The sequence below is a fragment of the Pseudophryne corroboree genome, chromosome 8 (assembly GCF_028390025.1).
Source record: "Pseudophryne corroboree isolate aPseCor3 chromosome 8, aPseCor3.hap2, whole genome shotgun sequence".
NCBI classification, from domain to species: Eukaryota; Metazoa; Chordata; class Amphibia; order Anura; family Myobatrachidae; genus Pseudophryne; species Pseudophryne corroboree.
In genome coordinates, this window is record NC_086451.1 from 448114324 (window position 1) to 448138550 (window position 24227).

At 39.3% G+C, this 24227-nt stretch overlaps 2 protein-coding genes across 2 annotated transcripts in view; one reads left to right on the plus strand and one right to left on the minus strand.

Annotated features, from left to right (window-relative positions):
• LOC134949563 (H-2 class I histocompatibility antigen, Q9 alpha chain-like) overlaps nucleotides 1-24227 on the minus strand; it is a 101065-nt gene that overhangs the window by 60608 nt on the left and 16230 nt on the right. Inside the window, exon 2 of the mRNA XM_063938221.1 lies at nucleotides 2758-3018. Within this exon, the coding sequence (XP_063794291.1) occupies nucleotides 2758-3018 (261 nt within the window). The remainder of the gene's footprint in view (nucleotides 1-2757; nucleotides 3019-24227) is intronic.
• LOC134949562 (zinc-alpha-2-glycoprotein-like) overlaps nucleotides 12967-24227 on the plus strand; it is a 75663-nt gene continuing 64402 nt past the window's right edge. Inside the window, exon 1 of the mRNA XM_063938220.1 lies at nucleotides 12967-13129. The gene's annotated coding sequence lies outside the window, so the exon portion shown is untranslated. The remainder of the gene's footprint in view (nucleotides 13130-24227) is intronic.

Here is a 24227-nt window from a genome sequence, read left to right on the forward strand (position 1 = left end):
CTCTCTCCATATAGTAGCTGTGGGCATGAGCGGCATCCATTTTGTGAACCAGCTCTGTGATTGAGTCTGGCCTGCTACTGTACTCTATGTGTACCGTATGGATATGTTCGTTAGGTCGACACAGCTTAGGTCGACAGTCATTAGGTCAACATGCCTTAGGTCGACATGGTCATTAGGTTGACATGGTCATTAGGTCAAACAGTCGACATGAGTTTTTCACATTTTTTTCATCTTTTGGATTTTTCCATACTTAACAATCCACGTGGACTACGATTGGAACGGTATGCCCGAAGCATGGCGAACGAAGTGAGCCATGCGAGGGGACGCAGTGTACTAATTGGGGTTTTCCGTCACTTTACGAAGAAAACGCCCAAAAAAGTTTAAAAAACAACATGTTGACCTTTTGAACTGTCGACCTTGCACATGTCGACCTATGTCCCTATTGACCTAATGCATGTCGACCTTCCATAGTCGACCTAATGACTATCGACCTAAGTTGAGTCGACCCAACGCCACATACCCCGGTGCATAGAGCTCGCTTAGCCCCATAGCGTCTGTGTATTTTAGATAGCGGAATGTGACGCTCCTGCAGCTTTGTCTTGATTTATGTAAAATCTGTGTGCACACTTCTATTGAATGTGGAGGTATATTACTATAGATTTAAAAAAAAGTGACAGGGAAAAAATAAACATGCATTCACACTTTGGGAATCGAACCCGTGACTCTTAGCATGGGAAGTGGCACACTTCACCAGATGCCTCATGATAAATGCACAAACTCATGTGTAAATGTACTGTAAGCAGTGATCCCATCCCATTGGTTTTTGTTTACGGGACTTGGACGCTTATATAGTACAATACAGCATAACCCTATCGTTAATGGACAATAGTTTGTAACACATTCTATATCATGATGTGCGTATGTATACATTATTATAATTGATTTATTGGTTCCTCTTTTTGGGTGAATGAATAATTTCTGCAGACCAGTGACTTAATAATTTCTGCATAACATGGTATTTAGCCAACACATCCCCCCACTCCTATCTCATTTCCCCCTTGGGAGCCTGCTCATTTCACAGACAGACAGGGAGGTCAGGTTACAATAAATTGACAACACAGTACTATACAGTATGTAAATGAAGATCTGATACGAAGTGCAGACACAAACTCTTGTGTCCCTTCTCATACAGTACAGTAAAAGATTCCCTAACGTCAATGAACTACAGTATTGCTCGAACAGTTACTGTAGTTGCGTCTGCATACACTATTTTATAATTATTGATATGTCTATGGGTGTATTTTAGATAGCGGAATTAGACGCTCTTGAAGCTTTGCCGTGATTTATGTAAAATCTGTGTGCATGTTTCTATTGAATGTGAAGGTACTATTACAATAGATAACCCCGAAAAAAATTAATCAAACCCGAGACTCTTAGCATGGGAAGCGTCACACTTCACCACTCGGACACGATGCCTCATGACAGATGCCCAAGCTCATGTGTAAATGTACTGTAAGCAGTGATCCCTTCCCATTGTTTTTTGTTTATGCCGTTACGGGACTTGGGCGCTCATATTGTACAAAACATATACTGTACATACTTTAACGTCAATGCACTACAGTATTGCTTTAACACATTAGTTGCCTCTGAGTCTGTATACACTATTGGGACTTGGACGCTCACATACAGTAACACGGCAATGGACAAGTGTTTAACACATTTGTTTGCGTCTGTATAAACTTTTTTTTTACTCTCTCGGTCTAACCATTGGTCTGTGTGCACAGTATGCAGCACGTACATTCGTCACTGACCATTTGACTGAGCTTGTAGATCAATCCGCCGCTATTCGCTCTAAAGTACTGGATTAGTGGAGCATTAGCCACCCAGTGGTGGAGATGTGTATTGCATGCTGAGTATGTAGTCGTGCCTCAACGCGCCTGTCCATGCATGAACTCAGCAACTTAACCTATCGCCTAGATGCGACTAAACCTCAGTTTAGGTGTAGAAACAGCAAAGATAATGGAGGCTTCATCTGTACAGTACAGTGTAGTGTGTGTGTTATGTGTATATACAGTGAAGTGTGTGTGCTATGTGTGTATATACAGTGTAGTGTGTGTGCTATGTGTATATACAGTGCAGTGTGTGTGTGTGTGTGTGTGTGTGTGTGTGTGTGTGTGTGCTGTGTGTATATACAGTGTAGTGTGTGTGCTATGTGTATATACAGTGTAGTGGTGTCCTAGGTGTATATACAGTGTAGTGTGTGTGCTATTTGTATATACAGTGTACTGTGTGTGCTATGTGTATATACAGTGTAGTGTGTGTGCTATGTGTATATACAGTGTAGTGTGTGTGCTATGTGTATATACAGTGTAGTGGTGTGCTATTTGTATATACAGTGTACTGTGTGTGCTATGTGTATATACAGTGTAGTGTGTGTGCTATGTGTATATACAGTGTAGTGGTGTGCTAGGTGTATATACAGTATAGTGTGTGTGCTATGTGTATATACAGTGTAGTGTGTGTGCTATGTGTATATACAGTGTACTGTGTGTGCTATGTGTATATACAGTGTAGTGTGTGTGCTATGTGTATATACAGTGTAGTGTGTGTGCTATGTATATATACAGTGTAGTGTGTGTGCTATGTGTATATACAGTGTACTGTGTGTGCTATGTGTATATACAGTGTAGTGTGTGTGCTATGTGTATATACAGTGTAGTGGTGTGCTATGTGTCTATACAGTATAGTGTGTCTCACCTCCAGTTTGATTGAAGCGGCTCATCGCTGTACTCACTCTACGTTTATATGCCGCCTCGGTAGCTTTGGCAATCTGTGTTTGCCGCTCCCAGTAATCCGGTCCCTCTTTAGTCATCCATAGAGCCACAGGATGTAAGACATGAGATTCACTGTTATAATTTACTATCTGTTGATCATCCACATATCCAGCTATAGAGAACTCAGGCAGACCAGATCCATTCCTTGACACCCCCGTCAAATAATACCGCAGAGTGTGACTGTCTGAGAGAGACATAGAGGAACACACATTATACACATGTAACCAGTCACAGCACTATACAGCCTGGTGTCACCTATATACAAACATGTAACTTATGGTAGAATAAAAATAACATTCGGTAATATATACTAGTTAACATAGAATCCCAATCATAACAGTTACTTTAATATATACTAGTATAAAGAGTGACAGCTGTATAATACATGTACAGTATATGATGATGTAATAACAGGTACAGTAATGTATACTAGTATAAAGAGTGACAGGTGTATAATACATGTACAGTATATGATGATGTAATAACAGGTACAGTAATGTATACTAGTATATAGAGAGTGACAGGTGTATAATATATGTACAGTATATGATGGTAATAACAGGTACAGTAATGTATACTAGTATACAGAGAGTGACAGGTGTATAATACATGTACAGTATATGATGATGGTAATAACAGGTACAGTAATGTATACTAGTATACAGAGAGTGATAGGTGTATAATACATGTATAGTATATGATGGTAATAACAGGTACAGTAATGTATACTAGTATACAGAGAGTGACAGGAGTATAATACATGTACAGTATATGATGATGGTAATAACAGGTACAGTAATGTATACTAGTATAAAGAGTGACAGCTGTATAATACATGTACAGTATATGATGATGGTAATAACAGGTACAGTAATGTATACTAGTATACAGAGTGACAGGAGTATAATACATGTACAGTATATGATGATGGTAATAACAGGTACAGTAATGTATACTAGTATACAGAGAGTGACAGGTGTATAATACATGTACAGTATATGATGATGGTAATAACAGGTACAGTAATGTATACTAGTATACAGAGAGTGACATGTGTATAATACATGTACAGTATATGATGGTAATAACAGGTACAGTAATGTATACTAGTATACAGAGAGTGACAGGTCTATAATACATGTACAGTATATGATGATGGTAATAACAGGTACAGTAATGTATATTAGTATACAGAGAGTGATAGGTGTATAATACATGTACAGTATATGATGGTAATAACAGGTACAGTAATGTATACTAGTATACAGAGAGTGACAGGTGTATAACACATGTACAGTATATGATGATGGTAATAACAGGTAAGTAATATATACTAGTGTACAGTGAGTGACAGGTGTATAATACATGTACAGTATATGATGGTAATAACAGGTACAGTAATGTATACTAGTATACAGAGAGTGACAGGTGTATAACACATGTACAGTATATGATGATGGTAATAACAGGTACAGTAATGTATACTAGTATACAGAGAGTGACAGGTGTAGAATACATGTACAGTATATGATGACGGTAATAACAGATACAGTAATGTATACTAGTATACAGAGAGTGACAGGTGTATAATACATGTATAGTATATGATGATGGTAATAACAGGTACAGTAATGTATACTAGTATACAGAGAGTGACAGGTGTATAATACATGTACAGTATATGATGATGGTAATAACAGGTACAGTAATGTATACTAGTATACAGAGAGTGACATGTGTATAATACATGTACAGTATATGATGGTAATAACAGGTACAGTAATGTATACTAGTATACAGAGTGTGACAGGTGTATAATACATGTACAGTATATGATGATGGTAATAACAGGTACAGTAATGTATACTAGTATATAGAGAGTGACAGGTGTATAATACATGTACAGTATATGATGGTGGTAATAACAGGTACAGTAATGTATACTAGTATACAGAGAGTGACAGGTGTATAATACATGTACAATATATGATGATGGTAATAACAGGTACAGTAATGTATACTAGTATACAGAGAGTGACAGGTGTATAATACATGTACAGTATATGATGATGGTAATAACAGGTACAGTAATATATACTAGTATACAGAGAGTGACAGGTGTATAATACATGTACAGTATATAATGATGTAATAACAGGTACAGTAATGTATACTAGTATACGGAGAGTGACAGGTGTATAATACATGTACAGTATATGATGGTAATAACAGGTACAGTAATGTATACTAGTATACAGAGAGTGACAGGTGTATAATGCATGCACAGTATATGATGATGGTAATAACAGGTACAGTAATGTATACTAGTATACAGAGAGTGACAGGTGTATAATACATGTACAGTATATGATGATGGTAATAACAGGTACAGTAATGTATACTAGTATACAGAGAGTGACATGTGTATAATACATGTACAGTATATGATGGTAATAACAGGTACAGTAATGTATACTAGTATACAGAGTGTGACAGGTGTATAATACATGTACAGTATATGATGATGGTAATAACAGGTACAGTAATGTATACTAGTATATAGAGAGTGACAGGTGTATAATACATGTACAGTATATGATGGTGGTAATAACAGGTACAGTAATGTATACTAGTATACAGAGAGTGACAGGTGTATAATACATGTACAGTATATGATTATGGTAATAACAGGTACAGTAATGTATACTAGTATACAGAGAGTGACAGGTGTATAATACATGTACAGTATATGATGATGGTAATAACAGGTACAGTAATATATACTAGTATACAGAGAGTGACAGGTGTATAATACATGTACAGTATATAATGATGTAATAACAGGTACAGTAATGTATACTAGTATACGGAGAGTGACAGGTGTATAATACATGTACAGTATATGATGGTAATAACAGGTACAGTAATGTATACTAGTATACAGAGAGTGACAGGTGTATAATGCATGCACAGTATATGATGATGGTAATAACAGGTACAGTAATGTATACTAGTATACAGAGAGTGACAGGTGTATAATACATGTACAGTATATGATGATGGTAATAACAGGTACAGTAATGTGTACTAGTATATAGAGAGTGACAGGTGTATAATACATGTACAGTATATGATGATGGTAATAACAGGTACAGTAATGTATACTAGTATACAGAGAGTGACAGGAGTATAATACATGTACAGTATATGATGGTAATAACAGGTACAGTAATGTATACTAGTATACAGAGAGTGACAGGAGTATAATACATGTACAGTATATGATGATGGTAATAACAGGTACAGTAATGTATACTAGTATACAGAGAGTGATAGGTGTATAATACATGTATAGTATATGATGGTAATAACAGGTACAGTAATGTATACTAGTATACAGAGAGTGACAGGTGTATAATCATACCTCCCAACTGTCCCGATTTTCGCGGGACAGTCTCGTTTTTTGGGGACTGTCCCGCTGTCCCACCCGCGGGCCGCAGTGTCCCGCGGTGGGGGGAGCAGTTGGGAGTCTCTGATTCTCGCTGCCCTGCTTAGCAGAGCAGCGGTGAATAGACGCTGTGCGCATGCGCACAGCGTCTATTCAGTGGAGTCAGAGGGATAGGGGGCATGCCAGCGGCTCACAGAGCGCTGGGCATGCCCCCTCAGTGACGAAAACGGGGGCGTGGCTCGCGATCGCGGGTCCTCCCGCGAAGCCACGCCCCCTTTTCGTAGGCCACGCCCCCTTTTCGGGAGCGCGCGAGTGTGTCCCTCTTCACACAGCCGAAAAGTTGGGAGGTATGGTATAATACATGTACAGTATATGATGATGGTAATAACAGGTACAGTAATGTATACTAGTATACAGAGAGTGACAGGAGTATAATACATGTACAGTATATGATGATGGTAATAACAGGTACAGTAATGTATACTAGTATACAGAGAGTGACAGGAGTATAATACATGTACAGTATATGATGGTAATAACAGGTACAGTAATGTATACTAGTATATAGAGAGTGACAGGTGTATAATACATGTACAGTATATGATGATGGTAATAACAGGTACAGTAATGTATACTAGTATACAGAGAGTGACAGGAGTATAATACATGTACAGTATATGATGGTAATAACAGGTACAGTAATGTATACTAGTATACAGAGAGTGACAGGAGTATAATACATGTACAGTATATGATGATGGTAATAACAGGTACAGTAATGTATACTAGTATACAGAGAGTGATAGGTGTATAATACATGTATAGTATATGATGGTAATAACAGGTACAGTAATGTATACTAGTATACAGAGAGTGACAGGTGTATAAATAAGAATTTACTTACCGATAATTCTATTTCTCGTAGTCCGTAGTGGATGCTGGGAACTCCGTAAGGACCATGGGGAATAGCGGCTCCGCAGGAGACTGGGCACATCTAAAGAAAGCTTTAGGATCACCTGGTGTGCACTGGCTCCTCCCCCTATGACCCTCCTCCAAGCCTCAGTTAGGATACTTTGCCCGGACGAGCGTACACAATAAGGAAGGATTTTGAATCCCGGGTAAGATTCATACCAGCCACACCAATCACACTGTACAACTTGTGATCTGAACCCAGTTAACAGCATGATAATAGAGGAGCCTCTAGAAAAGATGGCTCACTACAACAATAACCCAAATTTTTTGGTAACAATAATTATGTACCAGTATTGCAGACAATCCGCACTTGGGATGGGCGCCCAGCATCCACTACGGACTACGAGAAATAGAATTATCGGTAAGTAAATTCTTATTTTCTCTGACGTCCTAGTGGATGCTGGGAACTCCGTAAGGACCATGGGGATTATACCAAAGCTCCCAAACGGGCGGAAGAGTGCGGATGACTCTGCAGCACCGAATGAGAGAACTCCAGGTCCTCCTCAGCCAGGGTATCAAATTTGTAGAATTTTAGAAACGTATTTGCTCCTGACCAAGTAACTGCTCGGCAAAGTTGTAAAGCCGAGACCCCTCGGGCAGCTGCCCAAGATGAGCCCACCTTCCTTGTGGAGTGGGCATTTTAAGATTTTTGGCTGTGGCAGGCCTGCCACAGAATGTGCAAGCTGAATTGTACTACAAATCCAACGAGCAATCGTCTGCTTAGAAGCAGGAGCACCCAGCTTGTTGGGTGCATACAGGATAAACAGCGAGTCAGATTTTCTGACTCCAGCCGTCCTGGAAACATATATTTTCAGGGTCCTGACCACGTCAAGCAACTTGGAATCCTCCAAGTCCTTAGTAGCCGCAGGTACCACAATAGGTTGGTTCATGTGAAATGCAGAAACCACCTTAGGTAGAAATTGAGGACGAGTCCTCAATTCTGCCCTTTCAGAATGAAATATTAAGTAAGGGCTTTTATATGATAAAGCCGCCAATTCTGACACACGCCTGGCTGAAACCAGGGCTAACTCGTCACTTCCATGTGAGATATTTTAAGTCCACAGTGGTGAGTGGTTCAAACCAATGTGACTTTAGGAAACTCAACACAACATTGAGATCCCAAGGTGCCACTGGAGGCACAAAAGGAGGCTGTATATGCAGTACCCCTTTTACAAATGTCTGAACTTCAGGCACTGAAGCCAGTTCTTTTTGGAAGAAAATCGACAGGGCCGAAATTTGAACCTTAATGGACCCTAATTTTAGGCCCATAGACAGTCCTGTTTGCAGGAAATGGAGGAAACGACCCGGTTGAAATTCCTCTGTAGGGGCCTTCTTGGCCTCACCCCACGCAACATATTTTCGCCAAATGCGGTGATAATGTTTTGCGGTTACGTCCTTCCTGGCCTTGACCAGGGTAGGGATGACTTCATCTGGAATGCCTTTTTCCTTCAGGATCCAGCGTTCAACCGCCATGCCGTCAAACGCAGCCGCGGTAAGTCTTGGAACAGACAAGGCCCCTGCTGGAGCAGGTCCTTTCTTAGAGGTAGAGGCCACGGTTCGTCCGTGAGCATCTCTTGAAGTTCCGGATACCAAGTCCTTCTTGGCCAATCCGGAACCACGAGTATAGTTCTTACTCCTCTCCTTCTTATGATTCTCAGTACTTTTGGTATGAGGGGCAGAGGAGGGAACACATACACTGACTGGTACACCCACGGTGTTACCAGAGCGTCCACCGCTATTGCCTGAGGGTCCCTTGACCTGGCGCAATATCTGTCTAATTTATTGTTTAGACGGGACGCCATTATGTCCACCTTTGGTTTACAATCAGGTGGAAGACTTCTGGGTGAAGTCCCCACTCTCCCGGGTGAAGGTCGTGTCTGCTGAGGAAGTCTGCTTCCCAGTTGTCCACTCCCGGAATGAACACTGCTGACAGTGCTATCACATGATTTTCCGCCCAGCGAAAATCCTTGCAGCTTCTGCCATTGCCCTCCTGCTTCTCGTGCCGCCCTGTCTGTTTACGTGGGCGACTGACGTGATGTTGTCCGATTGGATCAATACCGCCTGACCCTGAAGCAGGGGTTTCGCTTGACTTAGGGCATTGTAAATGGCCCTTAGTTCCAAAATGTTTATATGAAGAGATGTCTCCAGGCTTGACCATAAGCCCTGGAAATTCCTTCCCTGTGTGACTGCTCCCCAGCCTCGCAGGCTGGCATCCGTGGCCACCAGGACCCAGTCCCGAATGCCGAATCTGCGGCCCTCTAGAAGATGAGCACTCTGCAACCACCACAGGAGGGATACCCTTGTCCCTGGTGACAGGGTTATCCGCTGAAGCATCTGAAGATGCGACCCGGACCATTTGTCCAGAAGGTTCCACTGTGCGTGGAATCTGCCGAATCGGATTGCTTCGTAGGAAGCCACCATTTTTACCCAGAACCCTTGTGCATTGATGCACTGAGACTTGGTTCGGTTTTAGGAGGTTCCTGACTAGCTCGGATAACTCCCTGGCTTTCTCCTCCGGGAGAAGCACCTTCTTTCTGGACTGTGTCCAGGATCATCCCTAGGAACAGAAGACAAGTCGTCGGAACCAGCTGCGATTTTGGAATATTGAAAATCCAATCGTGCTGCCGCAACACTACCTGAGATAGTGCTACACCGATCTCCAACTGTTCCCTGGATCTTACCCTTATCAGGGAATCGTCCAAGTAAAGGATAACTAAAATTCCCTTCCTTCGAAGGAATATCATCATTTCGGTCATTACTTCAGTAAAGACCCGGGGTGCCGTGGACCATCCCTACGGCAGCGTCCGAACTGATACAGTTCTGTACCATAACCTGAAATACCCTTGGTGAGAAGGGTAAATTTTGACATGAAGGTAAGCATCCTTGATGTCCCGAGACATCATGTAGTCCCCTTCTTCCAGGTTTGCAATCACTGCTCTGAGTGACTCAATTTTGAATTTGAACCTCTGTATGCAAGTGTTCAAAGATTTTAGATTTTAGATTTTAAAATCGGTCTCACCGAGCCGTCTGGCTTCGGTACCACAATAGTGTGGAATAATACCCCGTTCCCTGTTGCAGGAGGGGTACCTTGATTATCACCTGCTGGGAATACAGCTTGTGAATGGCTTCCAAAACTGCCTCCCTGTCAGCGGGAGACGTCGGTAAAACAGACTTTTGGAAACGGCGAGGGGAGTACGTCTCGAATTCCAATTTGTACCCCTGAAATATTATCTGAAGGATCCAGGGGTCTACTTGCGAGTGAGCCCACTGCGCACTGAAATTCATTGAGAACGGGACCCCACCGTGCCTGAACTTGTAAAGCCCTAGCGTCATACTGAGGGCTTGGCAGAGGCGGAAAAGGGTTTCTGTTCCTTGGAACTGGCTGATCTCTGCAGCCATTTTCCTCTCCCTCTGTCACGAGCAGAAAAGAGGAACCCTTTTGTCCGCTTGCCAACCAGGACTGCTCCAGATAATACGGCGTCTTATTTTGAGAGGCGACCTGGGGTACATCCCCTCTTTTAAGGCAATACTTCCAAATGCCGTTTGGAATCCGCATCACCTGACCACTTTACTGGAATAATTGGACAACGCACTTATACTTGATGCCAGTCGGCAAATATTCCGCTGTGCATCATGCATATATAGAAATGCATCTTTTAATTGCTCTATAGGCAATAATATACTGTCCTTATCTAGGATATCATATTTCCAGTCAGGGAATCCGACCACGCCAACCCAGCACTGCACATCCAGGCTGAGGCGATTGCTGGTCGCAGTATAACACCAGTATGTGTGTAAATACATTTTAGGATACGCTCCTGCTTTCTATCAGCAGGATCCTTAAGGGCGGCCATCTCAAGAGAGGGTAGAGCCCTTGTTCTTACAAGCGTGTGAGCGCCTTATCCCCCCTAGGGGGTGTTTCCCAACGCACCCTAACCTCTGGCGGGAAAAGGTATACTGCCAATAACTTTTTAGAAATTATCAATTGTTATCGGGGGGAAACCCACGCATCATCACACACCTCATTTTATTTCTCAGATTCAGGAAAACTACAGGAAGTTTTTCCTCACCAAACATAATACCCCTTTTTTTGGTGGTATTCATATTATCAGAAAAGTGTAAACTTTTTCCATTGCCTCAATCATGCAATGTGTGGCCCTATTGGAAACCACGGTTGTCTCTTCACCGTCGACACAGGAGTCAGTACCCCTGTCGGCGTCTGTATCTGAGGTAACGGGCGCTTTAGGGCCCCTGTATGAGACGTCTGGACATGCACAAGCTGAGTAGCCGGCTGTCTCATGTCAACCACTGTCTTTTATACAAAGCTGACACTGTCACGCAATTTCAACAGTACATCCACTCAGGTGTCGACCCCCTAGGGGGTGACAACACTATTACAGACACTCTACTCCGTCTCCTCATCATTTTTCTCCTCATACATGTCGACACAAACGTACCGACACACAGCACACACACAGGGAATGCTCTGATAGAGGACAGGACCCCACTAGCCCTTTGGGGAGACAGAGGGAGAGTTTGCCAGCACACACCAGAGCGCTATATATATACAGGGATAACCTTATATAAGTGTTTTTCCCTTTATAGCTGCTGTATTGTTATATACTGCGCCTAATTTGTGCCCCCCTCTCTTTTTTAACCTCTTTCTGTAGTGTAGTGACTGCAGGGGAGAGCCAGGGAGCTTCCCTCCAACTGAGCTGTGAGGGAAAATGGCGCCAGTGTGCTGAGGAGATAGGCTCCGCCCCTTTCTCGGCGTCCTTATCATCCTTTTTCTGTATGTTTTGGCAGGGGTTAAATGCATCCATATAGCCCAGGAGTTATATGTGATGCATTTATTTTAGCCATATAAGGTTTTTTTATCGATTTATTGCGTCTCAGGGCGCTGCCCCCCCCAGCGCCCTGCACCCTCAGTGACCGGAGTGTGAAGTGTGCTGAGAGCAATGGCGCACAGCTGCGGTGCTGTGCGCTACCTTATCTGAAGACAGGATCGTCTTCTGCCGCCGATTTTTCCGGACCTCTTCGCTCTTCTGGCTCTGTAAGGGGGACGGCGGCGCGGCTCCGGTGACCCATCCAGGCTGAACCTGTGATCGTCCCTCTGGAGCTAATGTCCAGTAGCCTAAGAAGCCCAATCCACTCTGCACGCAGGTGAGTTCGCTTCTTCTCCCCTTAGTCCCTCGATGCAGTGAGCCTGTTGCCAGCAGGTCTCACTGAAAATAATAAACCTAAACTAAAACTTTCACAAAGAGCTCAGGAGGGCCCCTAGTGTGCACCCTTCTCGTCGGGCACAGAAATCTAACTGAGGCTTGGAGGAGGGTCATAGGGGGAGGAGCCAGTGCACACCAGGTGATCCTAAAGCTTTCTTTAGATGTGCCCAGTCTCCTGCGGAGCCGCTATTCCCCATGGTCCTTACGGAGTTCCCAGCATCCACTAGGACGTCAGAGAAATACATGTACAGCAGGGACGTGCAGTCAGGTGAGGCAGGGGAGGCAGTGCCTCCCCTGTCATTCCTGATTAAAATAATACAAAGAAGATACTTGTGACACATAATCTGTGTCATAAGAATCTTCTTTATATTATGTTAATGTTTTTAGATATTAAATGGGTATTTAAATGCCCTTTTGCGGCACCGAGAACGGTGCCTCCCACTGTGCACTGTAATCCGGCGGTAGCAGGGGCCGGGCAGGGGGCGGGGCCAAGGAAAGTGGCCGAAAAGACCATTGAAAAATGTCCTGGAAGCGGCACCTGTGTAAGTGCCGAAGCGCCCCTGTCCCTGTGATTGGGTAAGAGATAGAGCACTGTCACTGTCAGTGCTGGACGGGGGAAGAAGGAGCAGCAGCGCCTGCAGCAGCCAGGTCTGGTAAGTAGAGATCGAGATCTCTCTCTCTCTCTCCTCCCTCCCTCCTAGCGAGCTGTCATGCTGCTGCTGGTCAGAACTGAGCAGTGAGCAGGCAGAAGGGAGAGGGAGCCGGGCGGCGGCAGTTTGCTTTGTAGTGACTGTGTCCCCCACAGCAGTGATGTCCTTGCCATAATACTCATAGTGGGTCTCTGTCAGCCACAGCATGCAGGGGAGTCCTGTGCTCTCATACCATCAGGCAGAAAAGTTCCTCTCCCTGCATGCACGGACTTCTGCTATCAGTGATAGCAGAAACAGAAAGTAAAACGCTCTCCCTGTACTCAGTTTCTCCCTCCCCCTATACAGGCTGAAGTGTGGTCAGGGCTTGGTGAGTTAACTCTATGAAACCCATGTTATTATTATACAAAGCAATTGCTCATGTGTCCTGGCACTGTATATTGTCAATGTGGATTTTACCAGAGCTATATAAACGAAATGGCTGCACTCCGAGACTGCTGAGTGTAAAGAAATGCTACTCTATTAATAAAGCAGCATTTCTTCACACTAAGCAGTCTCGGAGTGCCGCCATTTCATTTGTTATATCGGATTAATTCCTCGGATGGCACCTGAGCATTATCACGTGGATTTCAAAGGGCAAGTGCAGGGACCTCATCTGTATATTATATATATATATATATATATATATATATATATAAAAGGGGGACGCAGTCTGCTGTAATGTGGAAAAAATGGGACGCTGTCTGCCGTAATGTGTAAAAAGGGGACGCTGTCTGCCGTACTGTGTAAAAAGGGGGACGCTGGCTGCCGTACTGTGTAAAAAGGGGACGTGGTCTACCGTAATGTGTACAAAAGGGACGCTGTCTGCCATAATGTGTAAAAAGATGGACTGGCTGTCGTAATGTGTAAAAAGGGGACGCTGTCCGCCGTAATGTGTAAAAGGGGGACGCTGTCTGCCGTAATGTGTAAAAGGGGCTTTACCTGGTGTAGTGGCGCTACTGTGCAGCGTAATTTGAATAATGGAGACTACTGTGCACCGTTATATGAATTGGAATTATTTTGTAGCCATATTCCTTCCCCATGAAGCCACACCCCTATATTTTTTGCGCGCGCCTACGGCGCGCTCTATCCCCCTTTTGCGTAAGGTGGGGGGCGCCACTGCCATTTCTTGCACACAGTGCACTGCCCCGTGTTCCCACTTCCTCTGTGTGTGTCTCCTAATGTCCCCACAGCCAGATGGGTCAGGTCACATGGTGTCTGCCGGCACTGTCAACAGTGGGTTACAGAGTTGTTTGCTACTTGTCTATAGGTCCCCAGTGTCCCCGCACTCTACTCAGATCCTCTCGTTACACTGCATCATCGCTGGGTGTCCAGGTGAGCGCTGGTCAGAGGTCCAGGTGAGCAGGTAGTGTCATGGAGGGGAGGATCAAGGATCCATGAAAGGACTTTCTGGCAGCGGGGATCAGTACAGTCACTGGGAGTCCCGCGGGCAGAGAGGGATTGCTGTAAATGCAGTACGCTGCTGCTAGGTCTGCTTGGCAGCGTGAGATAGGCAGGTCTGCAGGCACAGTGACCCCTGCTGAGTCTGCCCAACAGACAGGGACCTTGCGGGGAATAGCGGGGAGGGATCTGAAAAGCTGCCGCATCAGGGACAGCAACAGAAACTGGTAACTGCTTGGCGGTGGTAGCGGGCATCAGCATAGCAGCCCTATGGGTCAATGGTGGGACTCGGCGAACATTATGACTGCAGTGCCTCACCAGCTACTGACCTCACCGCACGCCACTGATGTACAGTATATGATGATGGTAATAACAGGTACAGTAATGTATACTAGTATACAGACAGTGACAGGTGTATAATACATGTACAGTATATGATGGTAATAACAGGTACAGTAATGTATACTAGTATATAGAGAGTGACAGGTGTATAATACATGTACAGTATATGATGGTAATAACAGGTACAGTAATGTATACTAGTATACAGAGTGACAGGTGTATAATACATGTACAGTATATGATGATGGTAATAACAGGTACAGTAATGTATACTAGTATACAGAGAGTGACAGGTGTATAATACATGTACAGTATATGATGGTAATAACAGGTACAGTAATGTATACTAGTATACAGAGAGTGACAGGTGTATAATACATGTACAGTATATGATGGTAATAACAGGTACAGTAATGTATACTAGTATACAGAGAGTGACAGGTGTATAATACATGTACAGTATATGATGATGTAATAACAGGTACAGTAATGTATACTAGTATACAGAGAGTGACAGGTGTATAATACATGTACAGTATATGATGGTAATAACATGTACAGTAATGTATACTAGTATACAGAGAGTGACAGGTGTATAATACATGTACAGTATATGATGGTAATAACAGGTACAGTAATGTATACTAGTATACAGAGAGTGACAGGTGTATAATACATGTACAGTATATGATGATGGTAATAACAGGTACAGTAATGTATACTAGTATATAGAGAGTGACAGGTGTATAATACATGTATAGTATATGATGATGGTAATAACAGGTACAGTAATGTGTACTAGTATATAGAGAGTGACAGGTGTATAATACATGTACAGTATATGATGGTAATAACAGGTACAGTAATGTATACTAGTATATAGAGAGTGACAGGTGTATAATACATGTACAGTATATGATGATGGTAATAACAGGTACAGTAATGTATACTAGTATACAGAGAGTGACAGGTGTATAATACATGTACAGTATATGATGATGGTAATAACAGGTACAGTAATGTATACTAGTATACAGAGAGTGACAGGTGTATAATACATGTACAGTATATGATGGTAATAACAGGTACAGTAATATATACTAGTATACAGAGAGTGACAGGTGTATAATACATGTACAGTATATGATGATGGTAATAACAGGTACAGTAATGTATACTAGTATACAGAGAGTGACAGGTGTATAATACATGTACAGTATATGATGATGGTAATAACAGGTACAGTAATGTATATTAGTATACAGAGAGTGACAGGTGTATAATACATGTACAGTATATGATGATGGTAATAACAGGTACAGTAATGTATACTAGTATACAGAGAGTGACAGGTGTATAATACATGTACAGTATATGATGGTAATAACAGGTACAGTAATATATACTAGTATACAGAGAGTGACAGGTGTATAATACATGTACAGTATATGATGATGGTAATAACAGGTACAGTAATGTATACTAGTATACAGAGAGTGACAGGTGTATAATACATGTACAGTATATGATGATGGTAATAACAGGTACAGTAATGTATACTAGTATACAGAGAGTGACAGGTGTATAATACATGTACAGTATATGATGGTAATAACAGGTACAGTAATATATACTAGTATACAGAGAGTGACAGGTGTATAATACATGTACAGTATATGATGATGGTAATAACAGGTACAGTAATGTATATTAGTATACAGAGAGTGACAGGTGTATAATACATGTACAGTATATGATGGTAATAACAGGTACAGTAATATATACTAGTATACAGAGAGTGACAGGTGTATAATACATGTACAGTATATGATGATGGTAATAACAGGTACAGTAATGTATACTAGTATACAGAGAGTGACAGGTGTATAATACATGTACAGTATATGATGGTAATAACAGGTACAGTAATATATACTAGTATACAGAGAGTGACAGGTGTATAATACATGTACAGTATATGATGGTAATAACAGGTACAGTAATGTATACTAGTATACAGAGAGTGACAGGTGTATAATACATGTACAGTATATGATGATGGTAATAACAGGTACAGTAATGTATACTAGTATACAGAGAGTGACAGGTGTATAATACATGTACAGTATATGATGATGGTAATAACAGGTACAGTAATGTATATTAGTATACAGAGAGTGACAGGTGTATAATACATGTACAGTATATGATGATGGTAATAACAGGTACAGTAATGTATACTAGTATACAGAGAGTGACAGGTGTATAATACATGTACAGTATATGATGGTAATAACAGGTACAGTAATATATACTAGTATACAGAGAGTGACAGGTGTATAATACATGTACAGTATATGATGATGGTAATAACAGGTACAGTAATGTATACTAGTATACAGAGAGTGACAGGTGTATAATACATGTACAGTATATGATGATGGTAATAACAGGTACAGTAATGTATACTAGTATACAGAGAGTGACAGGTGTATAATACATGTACAGTATATGATGGTAATAACAGGTACAGTAATATATACTAGTATACAGAGAGTGACAGGTGTATAATACATGTACAGTATATGATGATGGTAATAACAGGTACAGTAATGTATATTAGTATACAGAGAGTGACAGGTGTATAATACATGTACAGTATATGATGGTAATAACAGGTACAGTAATATATACTAGTATACAGAGAGTGACAGGTGTATAATACATGTACAGTATATGATGATGGTAATAACAGGTACAGTAATGTATACTAGTATACAGAGAGTGACAGGTGTATAATACATGTACAGTATATGATGGTAATAACAGGTACAGTAATGTATACTAGTATACAGAGAGTGACAGGAGTATAATACATGTACAGTATATGATGGTAATAACAGGTACAGTAATGTATACTAGTATATAGAGAGTGACAGGTGTATAATACATGTACAGTATATGATGATGGTAATAACAGGTACAGTAATGTATACTAGTATACAGAGAGTGACAGGTGTATAATACATGTACAGTATATGATGGTAATAACAGGTACAGTAATATATACTAGTATACAGAGAGTGACAGGTGTATAATACATGTACAGTATATGATGGTAATAACAGGTACAGTAATGTATACTAGTATACAGAGAGTGACAGGAGTATAATACATGTACAGTATATGATGGTAATAACAGGTACAGTAATGTATACTAGTATACAGAGTGTGACAGGTGTATAATACATGTACAGTATATGATGATGGTAATAACAGGTACAGTAATGTATACTAGTATACAGAGAGTGACAGGTATATAATACATATACAATATATGATGGTAATAACAGGTACAGTAATGTATACTAGTATACAGAGAGTGACAGGTGTATAATACATGTACAGTATATGATGATGGTAATAACAGGTACAGTAATGTATACTAGTATACAGAGAGTGACAGGTGTATAATACATGTACAGTATATGATGATGGTAATAACAGGTACAGTAATGTATACTAGTATACAGAGAGTGACAGGTGTATAATACATGTACAGTATATGATGGTGGTAATAACAGGTACAGTAATGTATACTAGTATACAGAGAGTGACAGGTGTATAATACATGTACAGTATATGATGATGGTAATAACAGGTACAGTAATGTATACTAGTATACAGAGAGTGACAGGTGTATAATACATGTACAGTATATGATGGTAATAACAGGTACAGTAATATATACTAGTATACAGAGAGTGACAGGTGTATAATACATGTACAGTATATGATGGTAATAACAGGTACAGTAATATATACTAGTATACAGAGAGTGACAGGTGTATAATACATGTACAGTATATGATGGTAATAACAGGTACAGTAATGTATACTAGTATACAGAGAGTGACAGGTGTATAATACATGTACAGTATATGATGATGGTAATAACAGGTACAGTAATGTATACTAGTATACAGAGAGTGACAGGTGTATAATACATGTACAGTATATGATGATGGTAATAACAGGTACAGTAATGTATACTAGTATACAGAGAGTGACAGGTGTATAATACATGTACAGTATATGATGATGGTAATAACAGGTACAGTAATGTATACTAGTATACAGAGAGTGACAGGTGTATAATACATGTACAGTATATGATGGTAATAACAGGTACAGTAATGTATACTAGTATACAGAGAGTGACAGGTGTATAATACATGTACAGTATATGATGATGGTAATAACAGGTACAGTAATGTATACTAGTATACAGAGAGTGACAGGTGTATAATACATGTACAGTATATGATGGTAATAACAGGTACAGTAATATATACTAGTATACAGAGAGTGACAGGTATATAATACATGTACAGTATATGATGGTAATAACAGGTACAGTAATGTATACTAGTATACAGAGAGTGACAGGTGTATGATACAATGTACAGTATATGATGGTAATAACAGGTACAGTAATGTATACTAGTATACAGAGAGTGACAGGTGTATAATACATGTACAGTATATGATGGTAATAACAGGTACAGTAATGTATACTAGTATACAGAGAGTGACAGCTGTGTAATACATGTACAGTATATGATGATGGTAATAACAGGTACAGTAATGTATACTAGTATACAGAGAATGACAGGTGTATAATACATGTACAGTATATGATGATGGTAATAACAGGTACAGTAATGTATACTAGTATACAGAGAGTGACAGGTGTATAATACATGTACAGTATATGATGATGGTAATAACAGGTACAGTAATGTATACTAGTATACAGAGAGTGACAGGTGTATAATACATGTACAGTATATGATGGTAATAACAGGTACAGTAATGTATACTAGTATACAGAGAATGACAGGTGTATAATACATGTACAGTATATGATGATGGTAATAACAGGTACAGTAATGTATACTAGTATACAGAGAGTGACAGGTGTATAATACATGTACAGTATATGATGGTAATAACAGGTACAGTAATGTATACTAGTATACAGAGAGTGACAGGTGTATAATACATGTACAGTATATGATGGTAATAACAGGTACAGTAATGTATACTAGTATACAGAGAGTGACAGGTGTATAATACATGTACAGTATATGATGGTAATAACAGGTACAGTAATGTATACTAGTATACAGAGAGTGACAGGTGTATAATACATGTACAGTATATGATGGTAATAACAGGTACAGTAATGTATACTAGTATACAGAGAGTGACAGGTGTATAATACATGTACAGTATATGATGGTAATAACAGGTACAGTAATGTATACTAGTATACAGAGAGTGACAGGAGTATAATACATGTACAGTATATGATGATGGTAATAACAGGTACAGTAATGTATACTAGTATACAGAGAGTGACAGGTGTATAATACATGTACAGTATATGATGATGGTAATAACAGGTACAGTAATGTATACTAGTATACAGAGAGTGACAGGAGTATAATACATGTACAGTATATGATGATGGTAATAACAGGTACAGTAATGTATACTAGTATACAGAGAGTGACAGGTGTATAATATATGTACAGTATATGATGATGGTAATAACAGGTACAGTAATGTATACTAGTATACAGAGAGTGACAGGTGTATAATACATGTACAGTATATGATGATGGTAATAACAGGTACAGTAATGTATACTAGTATACAGAGAGTGACAGGTGTATAATACATGTACAGTATATGATGGTAATAACAGGTACAGTAATGTATACTAGTATACAGAGAGTGACAGGAGTATAATACATGTACAGTATATGATGGTAATAACAGGTACAGTAATGTATACTAGTATACAGAGAGTGACAGGTGTATAATACATGTACAGTATATGATGATGGTAATAACAGGTACAGTAATGTATACTAGTATACAGAGAGTGACAGGTGTATAATACATGTACAGTATATGATGATGGTAATAACAGGTACAGTAATGTATACTAGTATACAGAGAGTGACAGGTGTATAATACATGTACAGTATATGATGGTAATAACAGGTACAGTAATATATACTAGTATACAGAGAGTGACAGGTGTATAATACATGTACAGTATATGATGATGGTAATAACAGGTACAGTAATGTATACTAGTATACAGAGAGTGACAGGTGTATAATATATGTACAGTATATGATGATGGTAATAACAGGTACAGTAATGTATACTAGTATACAGAGAGTGACAGGTGTATAATACATGTACAGTATATGACGATGGTAATAACAGGTACAGTAATGTATACTAGTATACAGAGAGTGACAGGAGTATAATACATGTACAGTATATGATGATGGTAATAACAGGTACAGTAATGTATACTAGTATACAGAGAGTGACAGGTGTATAATATATGTACAGTATATGATGATGGTAATAACAGGTACAGTAATGTATACTAGTATACAGAGAGTGACAGGTGTATAATGCATGTACAGTATATGATGATGGTAATAACAGGTACAGTAATGTATACTAGTATACAGAGAGTGACAGGTGTATAATACATGTACAGTATATGATGGTAATAACAGGTACAGTAATGTATACTAGTATACAGAGAGTGACAGGAGTATAATACATGTACAGTATATGATGGTAATAACAGGTACAGTAATGTATACTAGTATACAGAGAGTGACAGGTGTATAATACATGTACAGTATATGATGATGTAATAACAGGTACAGTAATGTATACTAGTATACAGAGAGTGACAGGTGTATAATACATGTACAGTATATGATGATGGTAATAACAGGTACAGTAATGTATACTAGTATACAGAGAGTGACAGGTGTATAATACATGTACAGTATATGATGATGGTAATAACAGGTACAGTAATGTATACTAGTATACAGAGAGTGACAGGTGTATAATACATGTACAGTATATGATGGTAATAACAGGTACAGTAATATATACTAGTATACAGAGAGTGACAGGTGTATAATACATGTACAGTATATGATGATGGTAATAACAGGTACAGTAATGTATACTAGTATACAGAGAGTGACAGGTGTATAATACATGTACAGTATATGATTATGGTAATAACAGGTACAGTAATGTATACTAGTATACAGAAAGTGACAGGTGTATAATACATGCACAGTATATGATGATGGTAATAACAGGTACAGTAATGTATACTAGTATACAGAGAGTGACAGGTGTATAATACATGTACAGTATATGATGGTAATAACAGGTACAGTAATGTATACTAGTATACAGAGAGTGACAGGTGTATAATACATGTACAGTATATGATGGTAATAACAGGTACCGTAATGTATACTAGTATACAGAGAGTGACAGGTGTATATAATACATGTACAGTATATGATGGTAATAACAGGTACAGTAATGTATACTAGTATACAGAGAGTGACAGGTGTATAATACATGTACAGTATATGCTGATGGTAATAACATGTACAGTAATGTATACTAGTATACAGAGAGTGACAGGTGTATAATACATGTACAGTATATGATGGTAATAACAGGTACAGTAATGTATACTAGTATACAGAGAGTGACAGGTGTATAATACATGTACAGTATATGATGGTAATAACAGGTACAGTAATGTATACTAGTATACAGAGAGTGACAGGTGTATAATACATGTACAGTATATGATGATGGTAATAACAGGTACAGTAATGTATACTAGTATACAGAGAGTGACAGGTGTATAATACATGTACAGTATATGATGATGGTAATAACAGGTACAGTAATGTATACTAGTATACAGAGAGTGACAGGTGTATAATACATGTACAGTATATGATGGTAATAACAGGTACAGTAATGTATACTAGTATACAGAGAGTGACAGGTGTATAATGCATGTACAGTATATGATGATGGTAATAACAGGTACAGTAATGTATACTAGTATACAGAGAGTGACAGGTGTATAATACATGTACAGTATATGATGATGTAATAACAGGTACAGTAATGTATACTAGTATACAGAGAGTGACAGGTGTATAATACATGTACAGTATATGATGACAGTAATAACAGGTACAGTAATGTATACTAGTATACAGAGAGTGACAGGTGTATAATACATGTACAGTATATGATGATGTAATAACAGGTACAGTAATGTATACTAGTATACAGAGAGTGACAGGTGTATAATACATGTACAGTATATGATGATGTAATAACAGGTACAGTAATGTATACTAGTATACAGAGTGACAGGTGTATAATACATGTAGAGTATATGATGATGTAATAACAGGTACAGTAATGTATACTAGTATACAGAGAGTGACACGTGTATAATACATGTACAGTATATGAGGATGGTAATAACAGGTACAGTAATGTATACTAGTATACAGAGAGTGACAGGAGTATAATACATGTACAGTATATGATGATGGTAATAACAGGTACAGTAATGTATACTAGTATACAGAGAGTGACAGGTGTATAATACATGTACAGTATATGATGGTAATAACAGGTACAGTAATGTATACTAGTATACAGAGAGTGACAGGTGTATAATACATGTACAGTATATGATGGTAATAACAGGTACAGTAATATATACTAGTATACAGAGAGTGACAGGTATATAATACATGTACAGTATATGATGGTAATAACAGGTACAGTAATGTATACTAGTATACAGAGAGTGACAGGTGTATAATACATGTACAGTATATGATGATGTAATAACAGGTACAGTAATGTATACTAGTATACAGAGAGTGACAGGTGTATAATACATGTACAGTGTATGATGATGGTAATAACAGGTACAGTAATGTATACTAGTATACAGAGAGTGACAGGTGTATAATACATGTATAGTATATGATGATGGTAATAACAGGTACAGTAATGTATACTAGTATACAGAGAGTGACAGGAGTATAATACATGTACAGTATATGATGATGGTAATAACAGGTACAGTAATGTATACTAGTATACAGAGAGTGACAGGTGTATAATACATGCACAGTATATGATGATGGTAATAACACATACGGTAATGTATACTAGTATACAGAGAGTGACAGGTGTATAATACATGTACAGTATATGATGATGGTAATAACAGGTACAGTAATGTATACTAGTATACAGAGAGTGACAGGTGTATAATACATGTACAGTATATGATGGTAATAACAGGTACAGTAATGTATACTAGTATACAGAGAGTGACAGGTGTATAATACATGTACAGTAT